This window comes from Neovison vison, chromosome 5 (genome assembly GCF_020171115.1).
Source record: "Neovison vison isolate M4711 chromosome 5, ASM_NN_V1, whole genome shotgun sequence".
Lineage (NCBI taxonomy): Eukaryota > Metazoa > Chordata > Mammalia > Carnivora > Mustelidae > Neogale > Neogale vison.
This window is the reverse complement of record NC_058095.1, coordinates 16,835,285-16,857,432: the sequence shown is the minus strand read 5'-3', so window position 1 is coordinate 16,857,432 and position 22,148 is coordinate 16,835,285. Positions and strand designations below refer to the sequence as shown.

Sequence of the window (22,148 nt, the reverse complement as noted above, 5' to 3'; positions counted from 1 at the left end):
TCTCCTGGTGGACGGTGGCTGGGGGGCTCCAAGCAGCTTCCTGTGTTCTGGGGGTGCTAGACGGCTGCCCTGGGCCCCTGCCTCTGGCGGGCTGCCCTCCCTTCTGGAGCCTGGTGGTGACTTCCCAGCAGGCAGATCCCGCTCCTTGTCCATGTTGGGACCCTTCCCACCTCCCGGCTGGCTCTGGACTCCACTCCCAGGCCTGGCCTCCTCCCTCTCTTGGCCTCCAGCCCTCAAGCAGTCCTTTCCCTCTGCCCTTCCAGGTTCCTCCGCCTCCCTGCCCCCCTGTTCCAGGGTTCAGGCCGGGAGGAGCTCCTTCCCAGCCTTGCCCCCAGCCTCACTCCGCACACCCCACACAGGCCAGGGGCACCTGTCAGCCCCGCTCAACTCGCCATCCATAAATGGCATATGCCACCACGATTTTCATTCACTAAAATAATTTGGAATCATTCCAGATGATTTAGACAAGAGTAGATCTCCTTTTGTTTTTTTTTCTGGTTCTCTGGCTCCAGGCCATCTCTCACCTGGGTCACCCCAGGGGCAAGGAGTGGGAGGCAACTCCCCACTCCATGGTGACCGGCCTCTTGTACCCACAGGTGACCTCACACTGGTGGCTGCTGGCAGCTTTAGGAAGTGTCCGTCAGTGACCATCCAGGGATCCCCCCTCCCCCGCCATGGCTATGGGGGGTGCTGTGGGCGTGTCCCCTCCAGGGAACTGTCCCTTGGGCTGGGACTGGTGGCTCACTCAGGGGCTGTCACCCCTGCTGGAGGGCAATCCACATGCTGGGCCCTCAGCTGGTTCTGAGGAGCCCCGAGGCCTCCCCTACCTGTGTGTGTCCCAGCGGGTCCCTGTGCCGCCTGGCCATCTCCTATCGCTTTGCTCCCTGGGCTACAGAACCCAAATGTCCGGGACACTGTGTGCCCAGGTGCCAGCCGGCTCTGGGTCCTTCTTGCTGACTGTCAACGCTCCTGCTGCGGTGCTGGGATTTGTGGGAGGCTGTCCTGGGAGCAAGTCCCCCACTGAGCCTGCTCTGCCCACTCCTCTCTGAGGCCCAGCCACCAGCAGTTCCTTGCTTTTGCAACAAGATTTTCTAAATGTCGCACACATGGATCGCGCAGATCCCTTCTGCTTTGTCCCCACTTACTGTGGTGTCTGTGTCACGTCAGGGAAGAGTGACTCTTTGAAACCAGCGGTGTGGGCTCTGCCCCGTGACATAGGCTCCCTGTGTCCCCTGAGGGACCAGGGCACTCCAGTCCCACTGTTATTTTGTGAAGACCCGGCTCCCCCCGTGTGGGGCAGGGTTGGCAGAAGTCCGAAGATGCAGCTTCCCACCATGACGAGGGGTGTGTTCCTCGGGGCGCCAGGAAGCACAGTCCCAGCAGGGTCCGATCTGCCGGACACAGCTGCTTCTCAGGGTGTGCCGCCCACAGTGAAATCATCCTGTTTTATTCTTTGTCTCTCGCTCATCGTCTCTCACCTCCAGGTGCAGATAGTGTACAAGCCAGTGGACCTGAGCAAGGTGACCTCCAAGTGCGGCTCGTTAGGCAACATCCATCATAAGCCAGGTAGCCCCTACAGAAGGCGGGAAGGTCGGGGATGGGGGCAGGACCGGCTGGGGGGTGCCTTCTCCTGAAGTGGCTGGGAGGGATGGAGGGGATGGGCTGGCCAGGGGGGCATTGGAAGTGGAACTTGCTGGGCTCTGGGAGGGGCGGCTGCCCTGTCTCGCTCCTGCGTGGGGTGCTGTGCTGGCTAAGGCAACTCGAGAGAGGGCAGAGGCTGGTCCTGACCCCAGTTTGTGGTTCTCTGAACAGGTGCACATAGGGCCTCTTGAGCTGGAGGAGGGCCTGATCTGGCTCCAGGAGGCTGGCTTGTTTGGTCCCCAGCCCACGTAGGGGGCCACTTCACCAGCCATTGCCATGCTCCCGCTGTGACTTTGTTTCAACAGAAAGTACTGTTGGGGCTCTGCCATGCTTGCCTTTCCCCTCCCCGTCCCACACCATGTAGAAGCCAGAGCTAGTAGCTGGAGATCTCTCTGCGATGGTGGGACTGTTCTAGACCTGCTCTGTTCCATATGCTAGCCACCAACCACGTGTAGCTGTTGAGCCCTGGAAACGTGGCTAGTGCATTTGATGAAATGAAAAATTTTTAAAAATTAAAATGCAAGTAGCTACACATGGCCGATGGCTACCGTCTTGTCCAGCGCTGATGTAGACTCTAACTTCTGCCCGGGAGTGAGGGCTTCTGCCTTAAGCCCGATTCAGAGGGGCATCATTGCTTGAAGCGTTCCTGTGGGGAGGGAAGGCCGGCAGACACGTGGTCTGGACTGTGTCGCATCGGTTTCTGGCTTCCCTGAGACATGCCGTGGGGGTTGCATCTCTCCCGGTGAAAACCGTTCCTCGCCTGGGGCCACGATCCTCCCATGCTGGGAGCTGCTTTCTCAGGTGGCTTTATCCTTTCTCCAGAAAGGAACGGCATTCGTCACTTCCCCAGGCCGTGTCCCCCATGCTTGGGCTCGGCCCTGAGCATCCGAGGAAGGAGAAGGGTCCGGGCCCTGGCTTGGTTAGGATGCATTTCGCCATTTAGTTTCATTCAAAGAGCTTGTTCCTTTCGGGACATTGGCATAGAAAGACTTTACTCTCTGCAAGCTTGGGGTGTGGAACCGTTCCTCCTGGACTGAGCTGTCCGTGACCTGTGCAGTAACAAAGGAGGAAGCATTTGTTGAGCGAATATTGGATGCCCACCGTGATGAGAGAAATGCAGCAAGCTGGCATCAGGCCCTTTGGAAAGGCTTACCTGGGCCCCAAGCACCTTCTAAATGAAGGGTAGTCCTACCCCCTCGGAGAGGCGGGCATCTTCCCGGCATCAAGCACTCTGCCCTCCTTCAAGGTGCCATGCCCCATGTGCCTTGTTTCAGGAGGCGGCCAGGTGGAAGTCAAGTCGGAGAAGCTGGACTTCAAGGACAGAGTCCAGTCGAAGATCGGGTCCCTGGACAACATCACCCACGTCCCTGGCGGAGGGAATAAAAAGGTAAGCGGGGCAGGGCGGGGCGGAGGCTGTACTTGGATGTGACCGTGAACGCTTTCGCAGCCTGGTCCGGTTCTCCAGAGGAGAAAAGCCGAGGGGTCTGTCTTGGTCGGCAGATTCTCAGCAGGACTGTGATTGCCAGAGTTGATGTCCCCCCGCCCTCCCCCCAGACTCTGATGGGTCTCAGGGGCTGCCTGGACACCGGGAGTTTCGGAAGCTCCCAGAGGATTCGTCTGTGCCCTTGAAGGTGAGAGCCGAAGTCCTCGGCGACAGCAGTCGGCCGGCGGCTGGCAAGCATCCGCGCAAGGAGGCAGGGGCCCCAGAGCCCGCCCCAGCGCACCACGAACAAGTCATGGGAACATAACCTAATTTTCTAAATGGGTCACTAGGCAGTTAGAGCAAAACAATGCTGCTGAAATCCAGGTTCCTGCAGAGCACCTGCCTGTCTGGCACAGAAATGTCCGCGGGGAGGCTGCTGGCCCGAGATCTCGGCGATCCCCGCAGTTTCTCGAGTCTCCAGGTCTCGCTGTGTGAGCGTGGGGGAGGGGGACACGAGGATGCGTGTGGCCCTGAGCAGGCTTCTGCTGGGGGCGTCACAGGATGTGGGCTCGTGGCTGCCCTTTTCCTCTTTTGCAGAAATGCAGCCAAAACGTCCTCTGGGGGGTTCCCACACATGCCCGCCGTGAAGTTCTGGAAACGGCTCTTCTACCAGTTTATAGCGCCTCCCAGCAGCTGACAGAGCTGTGGGGGAAGGAGAAGGGGGTGCTCCAGAATGGGCACAGACTCTGAGACCTAGCCCAGCATTGAGAAAGTGTGCTGCCCAAGGTGGCTCGGCTGGTTGGACTTGGCAGCCTGGAGTCGGCTGAGCCAATTGCCCCCCACCCCTGCCCCTCCTCCCCCGTGCCTCCTGGGTCAGCACCGGGCCTTCTCGATAGACACACCCCATGTTGTGTTTGAGGGGAAGGCCCTACGGTACAGTTTTGTAGAAGCACCTCCTGGGATGGTCTTAAAGCAGAGGCTGCAAACTCAGGCCTGCCCCTCCCTGGGTTAAGGCCTTGGTGACTCCCTGGGTGAGGGAAGGTCTCCGCCCACCCCTGGGAGCTTCTGTGTCCTGAGCAAAGCTCTGGGCTTGACTCTGCTTGGAGATGTGACCCTGGGCAGGATGGGCGAGGGCTCTGCACGCATTTCTCCATCAGCAAAATGGACAGAAATAGCCACATCCCAGGGTGGTGGGGAGACCCAGATGAGACCATGTTCTGGAAGATTCCGGGTATTTGTAGCCATCTAAGAATGGGAGTCTGAGTCAGGCCTGAGTGTGAACTTGTTTTAACTCACCTCTGTGCAGGCTCAGAAGGGTGGGCCTGGCCCCCCACCCAGAAGACACTGTCCTGATCCCAGAGCGTCCCCTCGGACTCAGTCCCCCACTTCCTGATGTGATGATCAAAACTGCTAACGAGCAGTGGAACACAGGGTCCCCTGACGCCTGAGCCCCTTCCAGTTTGGGAGATTTGGGGACATTCCCAGGACCCCATCGCTTTTTCCTTCAAGACTCTACCATTAATGCTCTTACCAAAGGTTATGTCCCAACAGCCTTTCAAATACCGTGATAGGGAAGGGCTATTTTTGCAAAGCACTGCACCAAAATGGACAAGATACCCGTAGAGCGTAAATGGGAGTCTGGCTTTTTGTTAAACCCACATTCACGCCCCCTACAACGGGGGCTCTTCACCCCCGGAGCCGCGGACTCCTGAAATCATGCGGAGGAATTGTGGGTGGGTGAGCACATGTCCACGTATACATTATCCTGGCTTCACCAGATGGACAACAGTCCCAGGGCCCAGAAGAGCAGGGAATTCCTGTGTCCACCATGTCAGGACTCATCAGGGATGATTATGAGCTGCTCATGTCTCTAGCAGATGCTTTGAGTGTCCCGGATCTCCTGTGGAGCAAAGACCTCTGGGCCTCTGGCTATGTTCCTGTTTCTGTACTTGACAAAGAACTTCATCACGGCAGGATTTCTAGCCCACCTGCCAGTGCTGCCCACAGCTGCTGCCTCCGACCCTCCCCCCAACCCCCATCACCGGCGATGGGGAGGAATGTGTGTGGCTCATGGCTGGCCAGCAGTGACTCTGGTGGTGTCCCTTACTCACCTCTGGCTTCTCCTTCATGCCTTTTTTTTTTTTTTTTTTTTAAGATTGTATTTATTTATTTGAGAGAGAGAGAGAGAGCACACGCAGGGGTTAGGGGTAGAGGGAGAAGCAGACCCCCTGCTGAGGAGGGAGCCCGATGTGGGGCTGGATCCCAGGACTCTGGGTTCATGATCTGAGCCAAAAGCAGGCAGACTCTCAACCGACTGAGCCACCCAGGCGCCCCTCCTTCATGCTCTCATTTGCAGCTTGTTAGTATCTATTAAAATCAAATGCACTTGGCTTTGGACCTTCCAGCCATTCTGCTCCTAGGATGCAGCTCCCCGTGTGTGAAATGCCGTGCACAGGCCGGTACTCGGACAAGCGTTGTGATCAGCAAGGACGCGGGAACAGTGCGAAAACCCGCGCTCCGGGGAGCAGGTGCATTTTCGTAGAGGACGGTAGAATGATCCGCGGGACAAGCATCAGGGAAGCCAGGGGCCGATAATGGAAGTTATTAGGCCAAGAGACTGAAGCGTAAAGCATGTGATGTCACTCTGTGTATTAAATACACAGACACACGTCTCATAGATCACGTTTGTGCATGTGTGGGAATTTCTGGAAGGACACACAAGACACGAACGATGGTCACTGCGTCTGGAGAAGGGAAGCGGGTGGCCGGCAGGCAGGTGACGCGGGAGCTGTGTGCAGGTGTCCCCTCTGGAAAGGAGATCACACCGCCCCCGCCGCCACCACCACGGCTCCCTTCCCCCTCCTCAGCCCTTAGGCAGGCCCAGGCTTGCCCCCCTTTCCGGGGCTTCGCTCACCCTCGCTCACCTCCTCTCTCGCAGATCGAAACCCACAAGCTGACCTTCCGCGAGAATGCCAAAGCCAAGACCGACCACGGGGCGGAGATCGTGTACAAGTCGCCCGTGGTGTCTGGGGACACATCTCCGCGGCACCTGAGCAACGTGTCCTCCACGGGCAGCATCGACATGGTAGACTCACCCCAGCTCGCCACGCTAGCCGACGAAGTATCCGCCTCCCTGGCCAAGCAGGGTTTGTGATCAGGCCCCCGGGGCGGTCAATAATCGTGGAGAGAAGAGAGTGTGGAAAAAAAAAGAATAATGATCTGGCCCTTCGCCCTCTGCCCTCCCCCAGCTGCTCCTCACAGACCGGTTAATCGGTTAAGCACTTAACCTGCTTTTGTCACTCGGCTCTGGCTCGGGACTTCAAAATCAGTGACGGGAAAAAGAGCAAATTTCATCTTTCCAAATTGATGGGTGGGCTCATAATAATAAAATATTTTTAAAAACATTTAAAAAGATGGCCACACCCAACATTTCCTTGGGCAATTCCTTTTGATTCTTTTTTTTTCCCCTCTGAGTAGAAGAGGGTGGAGAGGCTCTGAAAGCTGCTTCTGGGGCATCTCAAGGGACTGGGGCGTCCCCTCTCTGCCCCATCCTGGGGGTGTCACAGAGGCAGCGGCAGCAACAAAGGATTTGAAACCGGGTTCCATGTTGGAGCTGCGGACGATGTCAACCTTGTAGGGGGGTAGGGGAGGGAAGGGGAGCCCCGGGAGAGCCTGGGTGGGGGGAGGGAGAGGGCAGAGGGGAGAGCATGGGAGGGGTCACAGGGGCTTGGTGGGGAGGAGCCACTGACCTCGGCCAGGAAGGGCAGCAGGAAGGACAAACTGCAAACTTGGACCAAGTGGCCTCCTGTGCTTGGTGGCCCCGGGTCTGCTGCGGGTCAGTGTGCCACCCTCTGGAGCAAGGCTCCGGTCCTTCCCCTATACCGCGAAGGGACGCTGGTGGGAGGAGGTGGCCGTTTGGCGGGAGGGTGGCACCTTGTGGATCACTTCCTCGAAGACTGACCTTGATGTTCCCAGTGCTGGCCTCTTTCTCCCTCCCTGCAGGGTGGGGGTCCTGAGCTGAGGGGCTCCCCTTGGCCCCACGGAAACCCTGTTTTATTGAATTCTGAAGGTTGGAACTGCAGCCACGATTTTGGCCACCTCACCGATCTGGGACTTTAGGGCTAACCGGTTCTCTTTGTAAGGACTCGTGCCTCCTGGGGGCATCTGCCTGCTCCCCAGCCTGGGCCTCTGGCATCTCTGGGTGTGCGGGGCTCTGGCGGGTGGGTCCTGAGCCTCCTGTCCCTCCCATGGCCACTGCAGCCACCTGTCTCCCCCACCCCCCACCCCCCGCCATGCCCGTGTGTCTGCTGTGCAGAGCCCAGTCACTGCCTGTCCCCCTCATCGTGTCACAATGTCCCAAGTCCCCAGCCTCACCACGCCCCTTCTCAGCAATGGACGTTGTTCAGATGCGGGAGGCACCTGCTCTCATCTGAGGGGTGTGAGTGAGTGAAGGCAAAGCCCGGGCACATGGTGAGACCTCGGTCTCTTGGTTTAAGCTCTGCTCACCAACTGGTGTGTCCCCCACGAACCCGATGACCTTCCTCAGTTCCTTATCCCCCGCCTCTCCTCACAGACATGAGCCCAGGTGGGCTCAGGGAGGACCCGGGATGTTTTTGCCTTGTTTACTTGGAGAGCCTTTTCCTCCATGAGGGTCTGGCCCCCCTCCTGAGCTGAGCTGGCCGCAGGCTGGCTGTCCCGGTTCCAGAGGTGGCACCAGGACAGGCAGGTGAGGCCCCCTGGGCAGGACCACACCACACCCCGGCCCCCATCCCCCACTTCCACCCAAGCTCACAACTGCCAGCCTCTGAGAGAGCCCCGCCACCGCCCGACCCCCGTGCGGACCCCTGGAAGGGGAGCACATCCCCTCGGAAACGGTCTGTCCCCCTGGCCCAGCTGGAAGCAGTGCCGACCGTCTGTCCTGCCGGAGCAGCTGAACATATACATAGACGTCGCCTTTCCCTCCCCGTCTGCATCCTGTCGCCTTGTAGTCGGATCTGTTTATGCTTGGATTCACAGAGTGACTATGATCATGAAAAGGAAAAAAAAAAAAAGGACGCATGTATCTTGAAATGCTTGTGAAGAGGTTTCTACCCCACCCCGTGGGGGTCCTAGATGTCTCCCCCCTACACACACACTGGGGCCTGGCTCCAGGGGACCAGTGTGTCTCTACCCTGCTGGGGTCGCCCGATTGGAAAGGCTTTCACAGCCTCTGGGACCCACACAAGACCAGATTGTGACATCCGAGGACCCTCAGCTTCGAGGAAGGCCTGGAGTACAGGACGGAAGCTACGGCGCCCCCTCGCGGCCCCTGCCGGGGTTTCCCTATGTCGGAGCGGAGAGCAGCGGATCTCCAGGCCGGCCTGGTTTGCAGCAGGAAGATGGCCCTCTCTGGTCCCAGCCAGAAGCCCCCAGCAACCCCTAGAGGGGGTCTCGGGATCCAGTACCAGCTGGGGAGAGGCCCGCAGCCCCTCCTCCACCCGGAATGCTGGGGCAGGCAGCCCGGGTCTCCCCACTGCTTCCCCACAGCCACGGCAAGGGTTGCGCCTACCCTGGAGCAGCCTTGGGAGCCCGAGCCGCCGGACTGCAGAGGGGGGACCCGGCCCAAAGCCTCAGTCGGAGCCCCGCTCGCCCGGCACAGGGGAAGGGAACCGCCTTTGTAGAAAATCGCTTTAGAGAAATTCAGCAACCTCGGGCCCAGTCTCAGGCAGCCCTGGGGGCTGGGGAGTAAAGGGCCGCCTCTCCAGGGCCCCGGGCTTCGTTTGCAACCAGGTTTCCGTGCAAGGAATCATCTGGGCCCGGAACTGACCACTGTGAGGCTCTCCATCGCTTTGAGTCCCAGCTGTCCTTAGAAGGGTTCTGAGGAAGAGAAGGGAAATGCGGTTCAGAGTTGGTAGCTCTTAGACACTCGGCCCCTCCTTGTGGCCACGGACTCTGGCTGCCCGTTCTGCAGTTGCTGAGCCTGCTCTGATACCTTATTCCTAGGGCCTTGCTCAGAGGGCCCTGCAGTCTCCCTGGTGGGATGGACTACTGGGGATGGCCTAGACAGCACGGTTTAGGGTGATCGGGTCAGTGCTGGCCGGGAGACTGCAAAGGGATGCTGGCTTGTGACCTTGAATGAGGACAATCCACCCCACCCCACCCCACCCCACCCCTGCTCCAGGGCTGGGCACTCTGCCACCCTCATTGCCCCCACCTCCAGGGTCAGTGTCCCTTGGGTGGGCCAGACAGGCTGTGCTGTATGCCTGGTCCCTTCGAGCCCTCCACTCACTTATCAGTAGTTCCATTTAAATTGACTTCAATGCGGAGACTGTATCCTGTTTGCTTGTCGTGCTTCTGGGGGGAGGGGGGGAGGAACCTGTAAGATAGTTACCAAGGGCAGAGGGAAGTCTTGGAGGGTAGCAGTTCAACCGCCTTGTAACCCTTTTCTTCAGATCACCCACGGTTTGCTAGAGGTCCCTGGGGTTTCACCTCTCCCCTGCCAGGTTTCCCGAGAGCAGCGGGCGGCCGGCTCGCGCTGTCTCCCACCCAGCCCAGCGCAGGCAGCAAGGCTCGTGGAGGAGCCTGGATATACAACTGCCCTCTCACGGGTCCCCTAGGCCCCCTAGGCCCCCAGCCCTGCCTCCCGCAGACCCTGGCATCCTTCCATCTAAGCCACTGGCACCTCTGTGTCACCTTTCCCGCCAGCTCTGGCCGCGCAGGTGCCCTCCTGGCAGCTGCAAGTGTTCCTCTTTCGCCCTCTTCTATCTTGTCCCCAAGTAGACCCAACAAGGTGGGGACGAGGGCGGAGGTGGAGGTGGTCAGCTTGTCCCATCTACGGGCTTGTGGCTTTGAGACTTCTGGTTTCTCTTCAGCTTCGAAAAGGGTTACCCTGGGCACTGGCCCAGAGTCGCCCCTCCTAATGGACTTTGCCCTGTGAATTTGCAGTGTTGGACAGGACAATTTCTGGCACTTGCAAGTCCCACAATTTCTTCGGTAATTCTGAGGGTGGGGGGAGGGACATGAAACCATCTTAGCTTAGCTTCCTGTCTGTGAATGTCCCTATGGTGTACTGTGTGTTTTAACAAATGATTTACACTGATTGTTGCTGTAAAAGTGAATTTGGAAATAAAGTTATTACTGATTAAATAAGGTCTCCGTGTGTGGATTCAAATAAGAAAATAATTGAGGATGTAGGATTTGCAAGTCTTTTCCCAACCCGAGAACATGGCTCTGAACAGGGAATGTCAAGGTTGCTAAAACCTGGACATCAGAATTTAACAGCTCTCTCCCGGGCCCAGGAGATGCAAGGAGTTCTCAGACTTGTTCGTTCTGCACAGACTCGGACTGCTGCTCCCAAACCACCCCGGTCCAACTCACAAGGGCAGCACCGCCCCTGCGGCCGAGCTCAAGAGGCTGCGCTCCCAGTCGGCCAGACCACGCCAGCCTCTGGCCGGGATAGTGGGGGATATCGGTTTTGGTCCCTAGACCTGCGAGTCAGTCCAACTGAATCTGCCTTCCTCTTTCCTTTGGATCCTTACTTAGATTGGGGGGGGGGGGGAAGAGGTCCGCTAGGTCAGGACAGGAATACCATGTAGCCCACAAAGGAAACAAAAACAGAAAACCGTAACGCACTGAATTATTTAGTAGTCAGGTCAAGGCGCTAACAAGGAACCCTTAGATCTTCATACAAAGTTGCAACTTTGTATGCACCCCCCACCCCCATCCTTGCTTGAGCCCCTGTGGGCAGAAGCTCCCACAGAAGTGACAGGGCAGCTAGAGAGAAATGCCTCCTCCAGACTCAGGGGCTTCCCTGCCAGGACAGGGGGCTTCCCTGGTGGCATCGACTGGACTGCCATCAGAAGGAAGAAAAGAGAGTAAACAGGGATCAGGCCTGCCCACTTATCTGTCTTGCACAAAGAGAATCCAGCACTGAGCCGCCTCAGAAAAGTGATGTTACAAAGTATATATACATTCTCACTGACCCCAACCCTGGGGTGGGGGAAACCAAGAAAAAAAACAAAGCGAGAGGTATCTCTCTTAAGAGTTGAACAATTTAGGATAGGAAATGTCCTACTGCTGGTCTCACTGGGGAAAGGCAATGATCAAACGATCTCTCTCTTACATCCAACAAGAAGATTATCTACGGAGATGCCCTGTCCTCTGGGTCACCTCACCCCCCACCTCCCCCGACAACATCCTTTTCCTAGTGACCATCAGGGACCCTTCGAGGTCCCCAAGAACTGCTCAGCAGGGCAGGGGCCCGGGCTGCCACCATGGCCATGCAGAGCCGGTCCAATGTCAAGAAAGGCCTGGCAACACAACATTCTGTAACTTTTTTTTTATTATTTTTTTTCAATTTTTCCTTCCTTTTTTTTTTTTAAGCACTAGTCTGTGCTTTGCGAACAGAATCAAGACATTAACAAAGATCAGCTTCTCTGAAGAAAAGCATTTCTATAGACCAAAGACAGCTACATGTTTCGCTGCCAATACACAGCTCAAAGCAGGAAAAGAAAATATTTACAAAATACAAGGTTTTTTTTTCCATTTTTGTTTTTTTTTTTTTTTAACAATGCTAAAAGGGTTATTCAGAATTTTCAACCTTATAAATAGAAGAAGCACTTTATGCATAGGGATATGGTGCATTATTGTTTTTTTAAAGAAACAATGACAAACCCTTTAACTTGCAAACAGAATCAAAAAAAAAAAAATCACTAATGTTGAAAATTGTGAAAAAACCCCAACCATTAAGCAGTTTGTCTACTATTTTTATACGATTACAAAATGGCAACAACAAAAAAAAATAAAAATAAAGAAGTCCTTATTGCCCCCCCCTTTTGGTGATGTGATCATACATGAGACAGGCACAAGGTTAACCAAGGGGGGTGGTGAGGGAGCGATGGGAACCACAGCTGGGACCAGACAACGTTCCACAGGCAAGGGGAGCATGAAGAGGAAAAGGTCTGACACCGACAGGGAACCGGATGTGAAGGAAACGGAACTAAATGCATCTATGACAACAGAATCATACAGGGAAGATGGCTGCTCGTGTCCCTGACCCCCCAGTTTGCAGAGGAGTGGGAATGAAGTTAAGTAGCCCTAACCCTACCGTACAGACAAGGACAGGTGGTAGAAACGTCCCGAGTGGAAGGACTGGTGCGTACAGGTGTGTGGATAGTGTCGGGGAGCAGACGACACGGCACGAAGGGGCAGGACGGGGACCTGAGCAGCCGCAGCTAGGTCACTGCAGTTAAGGAGTCAAAACAGAGATGACCAAATGCAGAGGAAACCCTAACTAGGTCTCCAAGATCTGGATGACAAGGGGAAGCCATTCTGTCGACTGAGAGCTCGGTGAGAACAGGTGGCAATTATGGCCAAGAGGCTCTGGTGGGGGTGCTCTAGCACAGATGGCCAAGGGGGACCCAGCCAGGAGGGCCAGCGCAGGGCCAGGCCACCACCGATGGCAGGGGAGGGAAGAAGGCGGGGCCCAGAGCGAGCTGTTCTCCCCTCCCCACCCCCTCTGCCCACCTGGCTGGTGCACCCTGCCCACAGGTGCGAGGAGAGGGGTGATCATCTAGCATCGCTAAGTCCAGTGATTCAACAGTGCAGAGGACATGCCAGGACCAGGCCAGCAGGGTCTTATCCTGAACTTCTGTTTGCCAATTGGAGGAAGTGCTCAGGTGTGTGACAACAAAACATGGAAACCAAAACCAAAACAAAACAAAAATCAAAACAAAAAATACCAAAGTAGAATCTAAATTCCTTAAATTCACTAAAAACTGTGAAAATTTCCGGCATATGATGTTTGAATATCAAACGCAGAGATTTCTGAAGCTTTAATGCCAATAGTTAGTGAGTCTGTTTAGATTCGCATCTCCCACTCATCTGTGAGTTGGACGCTGAGCTGTGACCGTTGTTGCCAAATGCCGACTCTTGAGGGGGACAGCAGGAGGTGAGGTGGGGGCCACCTCTGCCTCTCGGCCAGTCTTGCTGCCCGAGGTGCGCCGAGTGCAGCGGGCTGCCCGTTCCTGTGCGTCCAGCTGGTCCTCGCACTCCGCCTGGGGGCTGTAGGCCAACGGGAAGGTCCGCCGTTCCCACGGCTGGACGGACTGTGGGGAGACAGACAAGACTGCCACGGTGAGGAGCGAGGCCCGGCCTACATCCTGCCCCAAGGCCCTCTCCCAAAACGTGTGGACTGAAGTCCAAGACTAGTCCCTCGAGAGTTCCTAGAGTGGTCCAGGAACACCCCTCGGAGTGGGCACCCATCCCACGGTCCCTTCAGAAGGTCAATTTTAAGTGCAGCCCCTTTAAGATGCAGAGGGGAAGGGGCATGAGAGGCAGACCCATCTTCAGGGGGTGCTGTCTCCTCCCCATTCTGTCCCCTACCCGGCCGACCCCCATGCAAAGGCAGTGTTCCTCACCTGCTCATCCAGCCCCAGTTCTGGCGTGGAACAACGGGTGTCCTCGCTGGCTAGGTGTCGCAGCGCATCCCGAGCCACAGGGGTGAGGGGAGCCGAGTGCAGTTCCGGGCTGATAGGGCTCCTCGGGGACTGACCGTGGGAGAACTCCGACAGAGAGTGGCTACTGCTGACATCAGGGGAGGCGGGCTGGGGGGTGGAGGGGTTGGCACTGCCCAGCTGGGGAGTTGTCCGGCCATCTGATGACCTGTAAGACCTGGACACCAAGGAGTGCAAATCTGAGTGCCTGGGCGACAGGGGATTACTTGTAGGTTGATTTTCGGGGGCTTGGGGAGGAGGCAAGAAAAGAGTATCCCAACTAGAGGAGCTGAGGTAGATGGACACACACAGTTCATTCCCAGGAACCATAAATCCCTCGTTTCCTCCACCGCTCTGTACGGGGGCGGAGGACGCCCCCGATACACAAATCTTAAGAAATGGGTGCACCTATTGTCCCAAGTGAAAAGCCAGGGCAGAACGATGCCAGGGGCCAATCTCTGGCACAGTGCTCACCAAATTCACACGGAAGGGAAAATCATCTAGACTTTGTAAACTGCTGTCAAGGGAAAAACAAGGGCCCTAAATCTTTCCATCTGAGACTCCTGAGGGTTTCTGTGCCTCTGTTAGCCAAACGGAGACGAGGCCGGCCAGTTCTTTTGAGCAGGACCACAACCCCCCAATTCAACTGTCCCAAGGAGGGTTAAACTGTGGTGAGGCCTCCGAAGTGCCTCTGGTTAAATCAACACAACCCTCAACTGGCCCCCGAATGGCCCAGCCAGCCGCCAGGCAGAGCCGGGAGATCACCCAAGTTTGCCACAACTGGACAGCGACCCTATGGCTCAGCAAGGCTCCAGTCACATGACCCTCATACCCTCATTAGGTCCAACAAACAGCCAGGAACTTCTGCGTTCTCAGCCCTCGCCAGTGGACAGACACACAGAGCAACCCAGGGGCGGTGGCAACCCCATGGACCCAGCGCCCAACTCCCTGCCCGCCCTCCCTTCACAGGCCGGGGGACCTGTGCCTGCCCCGTCACCTGCTGCCCCGCCGCTGGGGTGGCACACTCGTGGTCCACAGCCACCGAGCCCTCTCCATCTCCTCACATTTGGCATGAAGGGCGGCGAAGGCTGCGTCAGATAGGTCTTCGACCTGCAAGAGAACAGCTTCACTGGTTCCCTCTCTCCAGGAAGCCAAGCCCAAGTAAAGCTAGAGCAATTCTAGAACCAGCCCCAGCCCTTACTGCGGGGGCTGTCCCCGTCAGGACAGGAATACAGTGAGCTTGTCTTGACACTCATGGGTCTTCAAGCCCCTAGGGTGTGTGCGCCCAATTGTGTGCGCGCGCGTGTGTATAGGCAGGTGTGTGCGTCCAAGAGAGAAGGACCATGCTGTTACCTCCTCATTTTCCTCGTCAGGACTCCCCTTCAGAGACCGAAGATCGACCTCGCGCCAGCTGCCAAAATCAAGACAGGACAAGTGTGAGCGAGCAGGGCAGCCGGGCAGGTTGAGTGTGTCTGTGTGAGAGTGAGCTCCCCTCCGCCTTGGTATTCCCAAGGCCTCAGAGAGGGGCCCCACAAAGGACAGACACAGGGAGCCAGCTGGGAGCTGTGAGAAACAGCAGGCAAAGGAACTGTCCGCAGGGGACCACCGCCAGGCCCGGCAGACTGCTAGCCTATGAGAGCACATACACGGGGCTGCCCATTTCTGAAGCTGTCAACAAAAGCGGGTGTGATTCCCAGGTGAAATCCTGCTTTGCTGCGGACAACGAACTCACTACTGGGAAACACACTGGGCTGTCAGACAAACACGGCTACAGCCAGCATGTGGCCTGAGGTCTGGTTGATACTCTTTATTAAGAGAACAAGAGACTGATATACAGAAACAATTTCACTGTTATCAGGGAAGAATTTCTCTTAAAGAGATGACAAACCTAAGACTAAGACCCAAAGCTCGGGGACAAGAGGGGAAGGAGGCAGTAATGGAAGAAAAGGGCAAGAAGCCGATGAGCAAAGGCCTCTACCTGGGAGTAAGGATTTCCTTGTACTGTAGTTTCTCTACACGAGTTGTTGCAGCAACAGACATTGGGATGACGATGTTGTTAATGTCGAATGAGCTCTCTCCCCTTCTCCTCCTCACTGGCTGCTGTAAGACAAAGGTGAGTTTAAAGGGGTGCCTGGGTGGCTCAGTTGTTGGGCATCTGCCTTCGGCTCAGGGCACGATGTGCAGGATCCTGTACTGAGCCCCACATCAGGCTCCCTGCTCCGTGGGAAGCCTGCTTCCCCCTCTCCCACCTGCTTGGCTTCCCTCTCTTGCTGTGTCTCTATCAAAGAAATAAGTAAAATCTTAAAAAAGGGAAAAACAGAAAAAAAGTCCAAGCCCCAAATCGTATGCACCACTTAAAAAAAAAAAAAGTGTATTTACAAGGGAGGCACAATTCTGCAAACGTCAAATCTGACACCTGGGACATAAAATAGGATGGCCAGCACCCAGGCACCTGAGTCTCGGGCAGGGGACGGCCACCTGCACGGAGGACGAGTCTCCTCCTGTGACATCCTCAGGAGAGCCACCATGTGGTGGAGTCTCTTCCTTCACGGGCTCATGCGGAAGAAGACTTCTACTGAATTCTGCAGGGGTGCTCACCTTGAGGCCTCAAGTCAGGCTGTGCTTCTGACTCCCCCACATACACTTTAACTACCCCCCTCCGTTAGAGATAGCAAGGGGAAGCAGAATGGATGACCCTATCACCCAGGCCCTAGAGGCCCCCACAGCCAACGCTTCCCTAAACCTAGTGCACCCTTAGGGTTAAGAAACGGGAGCTTCCTCATCCTGGAAAGACCTCAGGGCACAGGCCCAGCTCAACGGATCATCTAACCTTGGACGTCATGAAAGCACCTCCTTCTTGCAGATTTGAACTCTTCAGCTAAGTCTGCACCCACCATCTGCTCAGCCCTATGGGATATCCTGTCTTTTTGACTACTGGGGAAGAGTGGAGAGCTTTCTAGCTCTATCAGTGGAGCTGAGTGGAGGGAAACAGAGGAAGAGGATCTGGACCTGGCCACACAGCTCACTCCTGAAGACGAGAGATTTGCTTCTGCAGGTTGAGAAGTTCAAATTCTTAGGGAAGAAGACTAACAAGGGCCCAGTATCAGAGGACGAGCTGAGCATCTACAGCAGCTCGGAGGCCAAAGAAGGAATACAGGAGGGAGCTGAAGGCCTTGGTTGGTTTCTCGGACGCAGGCAAAGTCCACCAGCTGCTTGGGCCCAGACAGCGAAGAGCCCACCCTGAAACAGACACTGGTGGCTGAGCGGAGGGGGGCCAGAGGGCAACAGTGGGATGACACATGTGCTACCATGGCAACAGCACAGCTGTTGTGCTGTGTGTATGTGCTGATGGGAGACACCCAAGGGGCTGCATTTCAAAGCCAAGCCCCAAGTGCGATCAGCTCATGAAGCACGATGAGGAAGACACTGTTCCCTACAACTAACCACCCCACTCTCTGTTCCTGGAGGGTGATACGGGATTGATTCAACCCATCCCTTCAGGCATTCTGAGAATGCCAACAGGCGGTGCCTCCCGGGCCAGGCCTTTAGCTGCTGTCGCCTCTCCTGTCAGCCCGCCACAACGTCTTTTTCACCTCCATTTCCTTCTCTGTCAAATGAGGACAGATGGCCTCTACCTCACAAATTTAAGGTAAAACTGGTTAACCAAAATGGTCAAAGAGAATTCTGCAAATCTTGCCTGGGTCTAAGAGCTAAGGCTCAGTGACCTCACACCCCGAAGCCTCTACCACTGGCCCATCTCTGCTAAAAGGACACATCCCATGACCGGAAGTGTACCTCAGGGGAGCTCAAGAGAGCGCTCTCCCTGCAGCCTGGTCAAGACTGAATGTGGAGGGCGCCTGGGTGGCTCAGTGGGTTAAGCCGCTGCCTTCGGCTCAGGTCATGATCTCAGGGTCCTGGGATCGAGTCCCGCATCGGGCTCTCTGCTCCGCAGGGAGCCTGCTTCCTCCTCTCTCTCTCTCTGCCTGCCTCTCTGCCCACTTGTAATCTCTGTCAAATAAATAAATAAAATCTTTAAAGAAAAAAAAAAAAAGACTGAATGTGGAGCTGGCAGAAACAGGTGTGTTTTTCCCTGAATCTTCTGGGCCTGCTGTTAGTACCTTCAAGGACAAGAGATGGGAGTGGGCGGAGGACAATACCCATGGAGTTTTGTCTCAACATCAAGTTTTCTACTATGTATGTATGTATGTAAGTAAGTAAGTAAATAAATAAGTAAATAAGTAAGTAAATAAATAGACAGATAGATAGATCGGTCAATAGGGCTTGAGCCCTGCTTCCCGCCAGGCACTCATTGGGTCTAATTCAACTACTCTCTCCTGTTTAGAGCCAGAGGGGCAAAACAGGTGATGGGAATGGAAAGTGGTTTCTCAGAAGCAAGATGAAGAGTGCTTTGCCAAGAAGGAAAGGGGAGGAAAGGAACAAAGCACAGAAGCAAAAGGTTCTGGGATGCCTTCTCTATCAAATCAGAATCCTCAGGGATTTCCTTCTTTTTTTTAAAGCCACAGGAGGTTTCTGAGGTGCCCAACAGCTTTCAGGCAGCGCTCCCCCACACAACCCCCCACCCCAGTTTCTTCCCCTCATTTTCGGTATCTGGCCTATCCTCCTCCTTACTATTAAATAAATCCACACTTTTAGAAAACATCAGTCAGTGAGAGCCATAAGGGTCAGTACAGATACAAAATCTGTACTCAATAATTAATAAGAAAAAATTTCAAACAATTCAGGCCTAAGGGAACATCTTCCAGACAAGGAGGGCTAGGAAGGGGAAAGAGCGCTGAAGTCTCTCCAACTGTCCGATCTCAAAGAGTTCAGACTGGAATCCTCTGGTTGACTGAGATCCTCTGATGGGAAACGGAGTTTGTGATAGACACTACACACCTATTTAGACCAAATTTGTGGGTGACAGAGGTAAAAGGGAGGAATAAAGAGGTCATTCGGAAAAGAGTGATTTTGAAGAGCAAAGACAGAGAACAAAGCGAGCCCATTTGTGAGCTTATACATTTCCTGAAGCGCGCTCTGAAGGGGACAGAGTGCACACCCCCACGAGTGACCTCAGTGACGCCGAGCTCGCACGTGCATGTCATGGCGAAGAGCTGGCTCTGTGGTCACACGGCTTGGGGCTGAGTGGCAGTCATGACCCTCACAAGCTGCATCCCTTTGCACAGTTTACTTAACCTTACAAAGCCTCAGTTTCCCTGCCGACAGAGTAAGAATCCTTCATATCACCTACATCTCAAAGGGCGGTATTGGGATTGAATGAGCTAACATAGGAAAGCATGCAGAACAGACACAAACACCATTTTCTCAGCACCGTCACCATGATTATCATAAATACCACAGAAAGGACCAGTCAGTGGGCACCAAGAAGCTCTAGGTATATGTTTCAAGGAGGCAAACACTGAAGAATTAAATATGAGAAAGAAACTAGCAGGAATGTGTGTCTGGAATGGCTGTGCTGACAGCTTTCAGGGATGGCGCGAGGCCCTGCCTTCTCCCCTCTGCTCACCACGAGAGTGAAACTAAGGAAATGGAATGCCTCCCGTGTTCCTAAGTACCTGTCGCCCACTACCGCTCCTTGCGGGTGAGCTTCTGGAACCAATGGGATCAAAGCCATGCTACTGCTGAGTGCTGGCGGAGACCTAACCCCACAGACCACCTTCAGGGTGTGTCTCAGCATCCAGCTTCCCACCATGGAGAACACAAGGTCAAATACCATCCCTTGGACTAAAAAATGACACACGGCGGTGAGCTGAGCACCCCCAAATGCCCTGGGCCTCACAGCCCACTCCCCACACTGTCCTCCAGAGCCCTCTGAGGAGCTGGGACTGCAGAGGGGCTGTCCAGCCAGCTCCGCGCAGGTACTTACAGACGCGCTGGCCGTGACCTGTGGGCTAGAGCTGGTGGGTGCCGACGTGTCTGAGGAGGTGGAGAGCTGTCGCACCAGGGGGCTGTGCGGGGGATGCTGGGCGGCCGCCAGGTAGCTCGAACTGCTCATGTCCGTGTGATGCTTCAACACTGCAGAAGTCAACAGAAAAGAGGAATACGTGGCCACCTCAACCGGCTCTCCTTCCAGCACAAGCCACAAATGCCAGCAACGGTAAAAGCACGGTAAAAACACAGTAAAAGCAAAAACGCTTTCTAAGCCTTGAGGATAAAAAGGTGAAGCAAACTGGTTGCGGGAGGTAGGGGGCTGGGTGGAGGTCGCTGCAGCGGTTAGAAGTAACCTGCATTTAGAAGCAGTAGGGGTCCCTCTACACTGCCTTCCTAGAAAGTGAAGGACAAAGCTGGGGGCGACTGAGAGAAGCCCAGGCTGCCCCAGAAAGCCCTGAGCAGATGCAGATGCAGGCAGAGGTGCCGGGCCTGGCCCTACCTTCACTTCTCTCAGATGAATGGTCTCGCAACCTCATTTTGCTGGGGTTTGGGTCGTGCACAGGTGGCGGCGGGTTGGGCAAGCGCTCTGCTTTTGGCGCTGTCACTCGCTCCACCACAGGCACGGCCCCCACATCGTCTAAGTGCTGCCTGTGGGTCCTGTCAGGCCGAGTTTGGTGATGGGACAGCTCTGAAGAGGGGAACAGAAAAGGAGCTGTGAAATCTTCTCTCAATCTTTTATTCGAGTTCCAAGCTCTCAAGTTCGCTCTAGGCCAGTGACAGACACCCAGGGCAGCAGGAGAGCCCTCGGGGACCGCCAGTCCTAGCAGACAGCACGAGGGCCAGGACAGGCTGGGCAGCCCACAGGGCCCTCGAGCAGAGAGATCTGCAACCAGGCTACTGGAGACAGCCTGCCCACAGCTGGAGCCAATGCCGTGTCACTGCCAGCTGTTCATCCCGCACTCTGGGTCTTGCCCGAGACGCCTGGTGTCTGGAATAGCCTTCGAAGTCCATGTGAGAACATCCGAGACAAGCAGAAGTAGACTGTGAGCTGAATTTCTAGGAGCCAACTGCTTCTCCCAACCCCGAGATACTGCCACAGCAAAACAGTAACTTGAGAATACAGAAGGAAAAGAGAATAACCGGAGGACGAATCCCAGGTCCTCCGGAACTTACTGGCTGTTGTTAGGAAGGAGTTGACCAACTTGTGCCTGTCTTTACGAGTTGGATCTGGCAGGCTGCCCGGCATGGGTGCTCTGTGCTTAAGTGAAAACTTTTTGGGAGGTTTGATTTTGTCAAAAGGCTTGTTCTGCCACTGAGATTTCAGCATGCTCTGGAAGTGCAGGCTTGTGGGAACATCTGCGAGAAACACAAAACACTGCGGGTTAGTCCAGACACCTGGCCTCTGGACTCCTCTCTCAAGAAGGGAGATGCGTCTACCGGGAACCCGTGCTCCCCACCCAGTGAGGGTCCACATCACACCCTTTCTTCTGTGCCCAGTGGGCAGGACGGCCTGGCAGGGCAAGCACTGTCCTGTGGAGCAGCTGGTTACCTGAATCTTACTGAAGGTCATTCTTTTATTCACAAGCAAGTCACTTTTGCCTTTCATTTTCAAATTAAACAAACACATACCCCATCTAAAAACACCTTTTGATACATCAATGGAGTTTTCTTTGTTCAGGAATTCCACCAAGTCTGTTAAACTTTACTGGTTCCAAAGATTGATAAACACCCTGCTTCAATTCTCCTAGAGACTGAAACATTTAAACCTAATACCATCAACACAGTTAATCAGGATATATTCATTCAACAAATACTTACCATCTACTGAGAACTAGCCCTCCCTCCTTCCGAGCTCCTCACCTCCCTATCACCCAGGCCCCAGAGGCCCCCACAGGCCTCTGATCGGTTCTTTTTTTGCCAATTAGTTAATACTCAAACTCAACATCAAAAATTAATCTTTTAAACTATAATTTTTACCACTTTGGTTTACCATTATTGTTTCACTTTCTTAGTTCTGTTTTTTATTTTCCTAAGATCGTGCCATTAAGTAATTTCTTTAGAAAAAATATTTCTAGACTGAAACCATTTTTCTCTCAGACCTTAAAAACTGTCACTACTACTCTACTTTATTCTAACATTCAGTGCTGTAGATAAAATGGAAGCGGATTCTTCCTTAATTCTAGGTGGTTTGTTTCTTCTTCAGGCTTCTGGAAAAAACTCAAATACAAAACAGCTCGTTGTGTATTACACGGACTCTAAGGTCAATCTAGGGAGAACTGCTTTCTTTTCTGCCATCAACACCAAGTCTTTCAATCCATGAACGTGGTAGATCTATTTACTTAGGTTTTCTTTAATTTTCTCTCAGCATTGTTTGGCAGTTTTCTTTTTACAGGTCTTACACTTGAGAATTAATTTAAAATCTGTACTTCATTTTGATATAAGCACCATTATGGTCTTTTTTAAAAGACCAAACAGGTTCAAAGAGGTGAATTAACTGTTTAAGGATACACAGTTTAGTAAGTCAACCAACACTCAAACTCAGGTATGCAGAACCCTCGAGCCCACACTCTCAGCTACCACACCATGAGATTATTTGGTTCAGAGAATGGAGAGGTGGAATGTTAAGATTTCTCAAATTACTGGCAAGAAGTGGAGTGTATAGGGTATTTTTCAAGGCAGTTCTATAGTGTGAAAACATTTAAACACTCTTTCTATAGTATATA

General features: G+C 54.4%; 2 protein-coding genes across 13 annotated transcripts in view; one reads left to right on the top strand and one right to left on the bottom strand.

Annotated features, from left to right (window-relative positions):
• The window catches only part of MAPT (microtubule associated protein tau), a 95,247-nt gene extending 88,779 nt beyond the window's left edge, over nucleotides 1-6,468 (top strand). For all 10 annotated transcript variants that reach the window (XM_044247711.1, XM_044247702.1, XM_044247701.1 and 7 more), the window contains 3 exons: nucleotides 1,485-1,566; nucleotides 2,916-3,028; nucleotides 6,003-6,468. In XM_044247711.1, the coding sequence (XP_044103646.1) occupies nucleotides 1,485-1,566; nucleotides 2,916-3,028; nucleotides 6,003-6,218 (411 nt within the window). In that variant the 3' untranslated portion in view covers nucleotides 6,219-6,468. The remainder of the gene's footprint in view (nucleotides 1-1,484; nucleotides 1,567-2,915; nucleotides 3,029-6,002) is intronic.
• A 4,898-nt stretch (nucleotides 6,469-11,366) lies between these two features.
• KANSL1 (KAT8 regulatory NSL complex subunit 1) overlaps nucleotides 11,367-22,148 on the bottom strand; it is a 179,021-nt gene continuing 168,239 nt past the window's right edge. For 2 of the 3 annotated variants that reach the window (XM_044247699.1, XM_044247698.1), the window contains 8 exons: nucleotides 20,599-20,781; nucleotides 19,925-20,113; nucleotides 19,421-19,569; nucleotides 15,515-15,636; nucleotides 14,890-14,947; nucleotides 14,534-14,646; nucleotides 13,462-13,714; nucleotides 11,367-13,149 (listed from right to left, as the gene is read on the bottom strand). In XM_044247699.1, the coding sequence (XP_044103634.1) occupies nucleotides 12,922-13,149; nucleotides 13,462-13,714; nucleotides 14,534-14,646; nucleotides 14,890-14,947; nucleotides 15,515-15,636; nucleotides 19,421-19,569; nucleotides 19,925-20,113; nucleotides 20,599-20,781 (1,295 nt within the window). In that variant the 3' untranslated portion in view covers nucleotides 11,367-12,921. The remainder of the gene's footprint in view (nucleotides 13,150-13,461; nucleotides 13,715-14,533; nucleotides 14,647-14,889; nucleotides 14,948-15,514; nucleotides 15,637-19,420; nucleotides 19,570-19,924; nucleotides 20,114-20,598; nucleotides 20,782-22,148) is intronic. The other variant, XM_044247700.1, reaches the window with a different exon arrangement.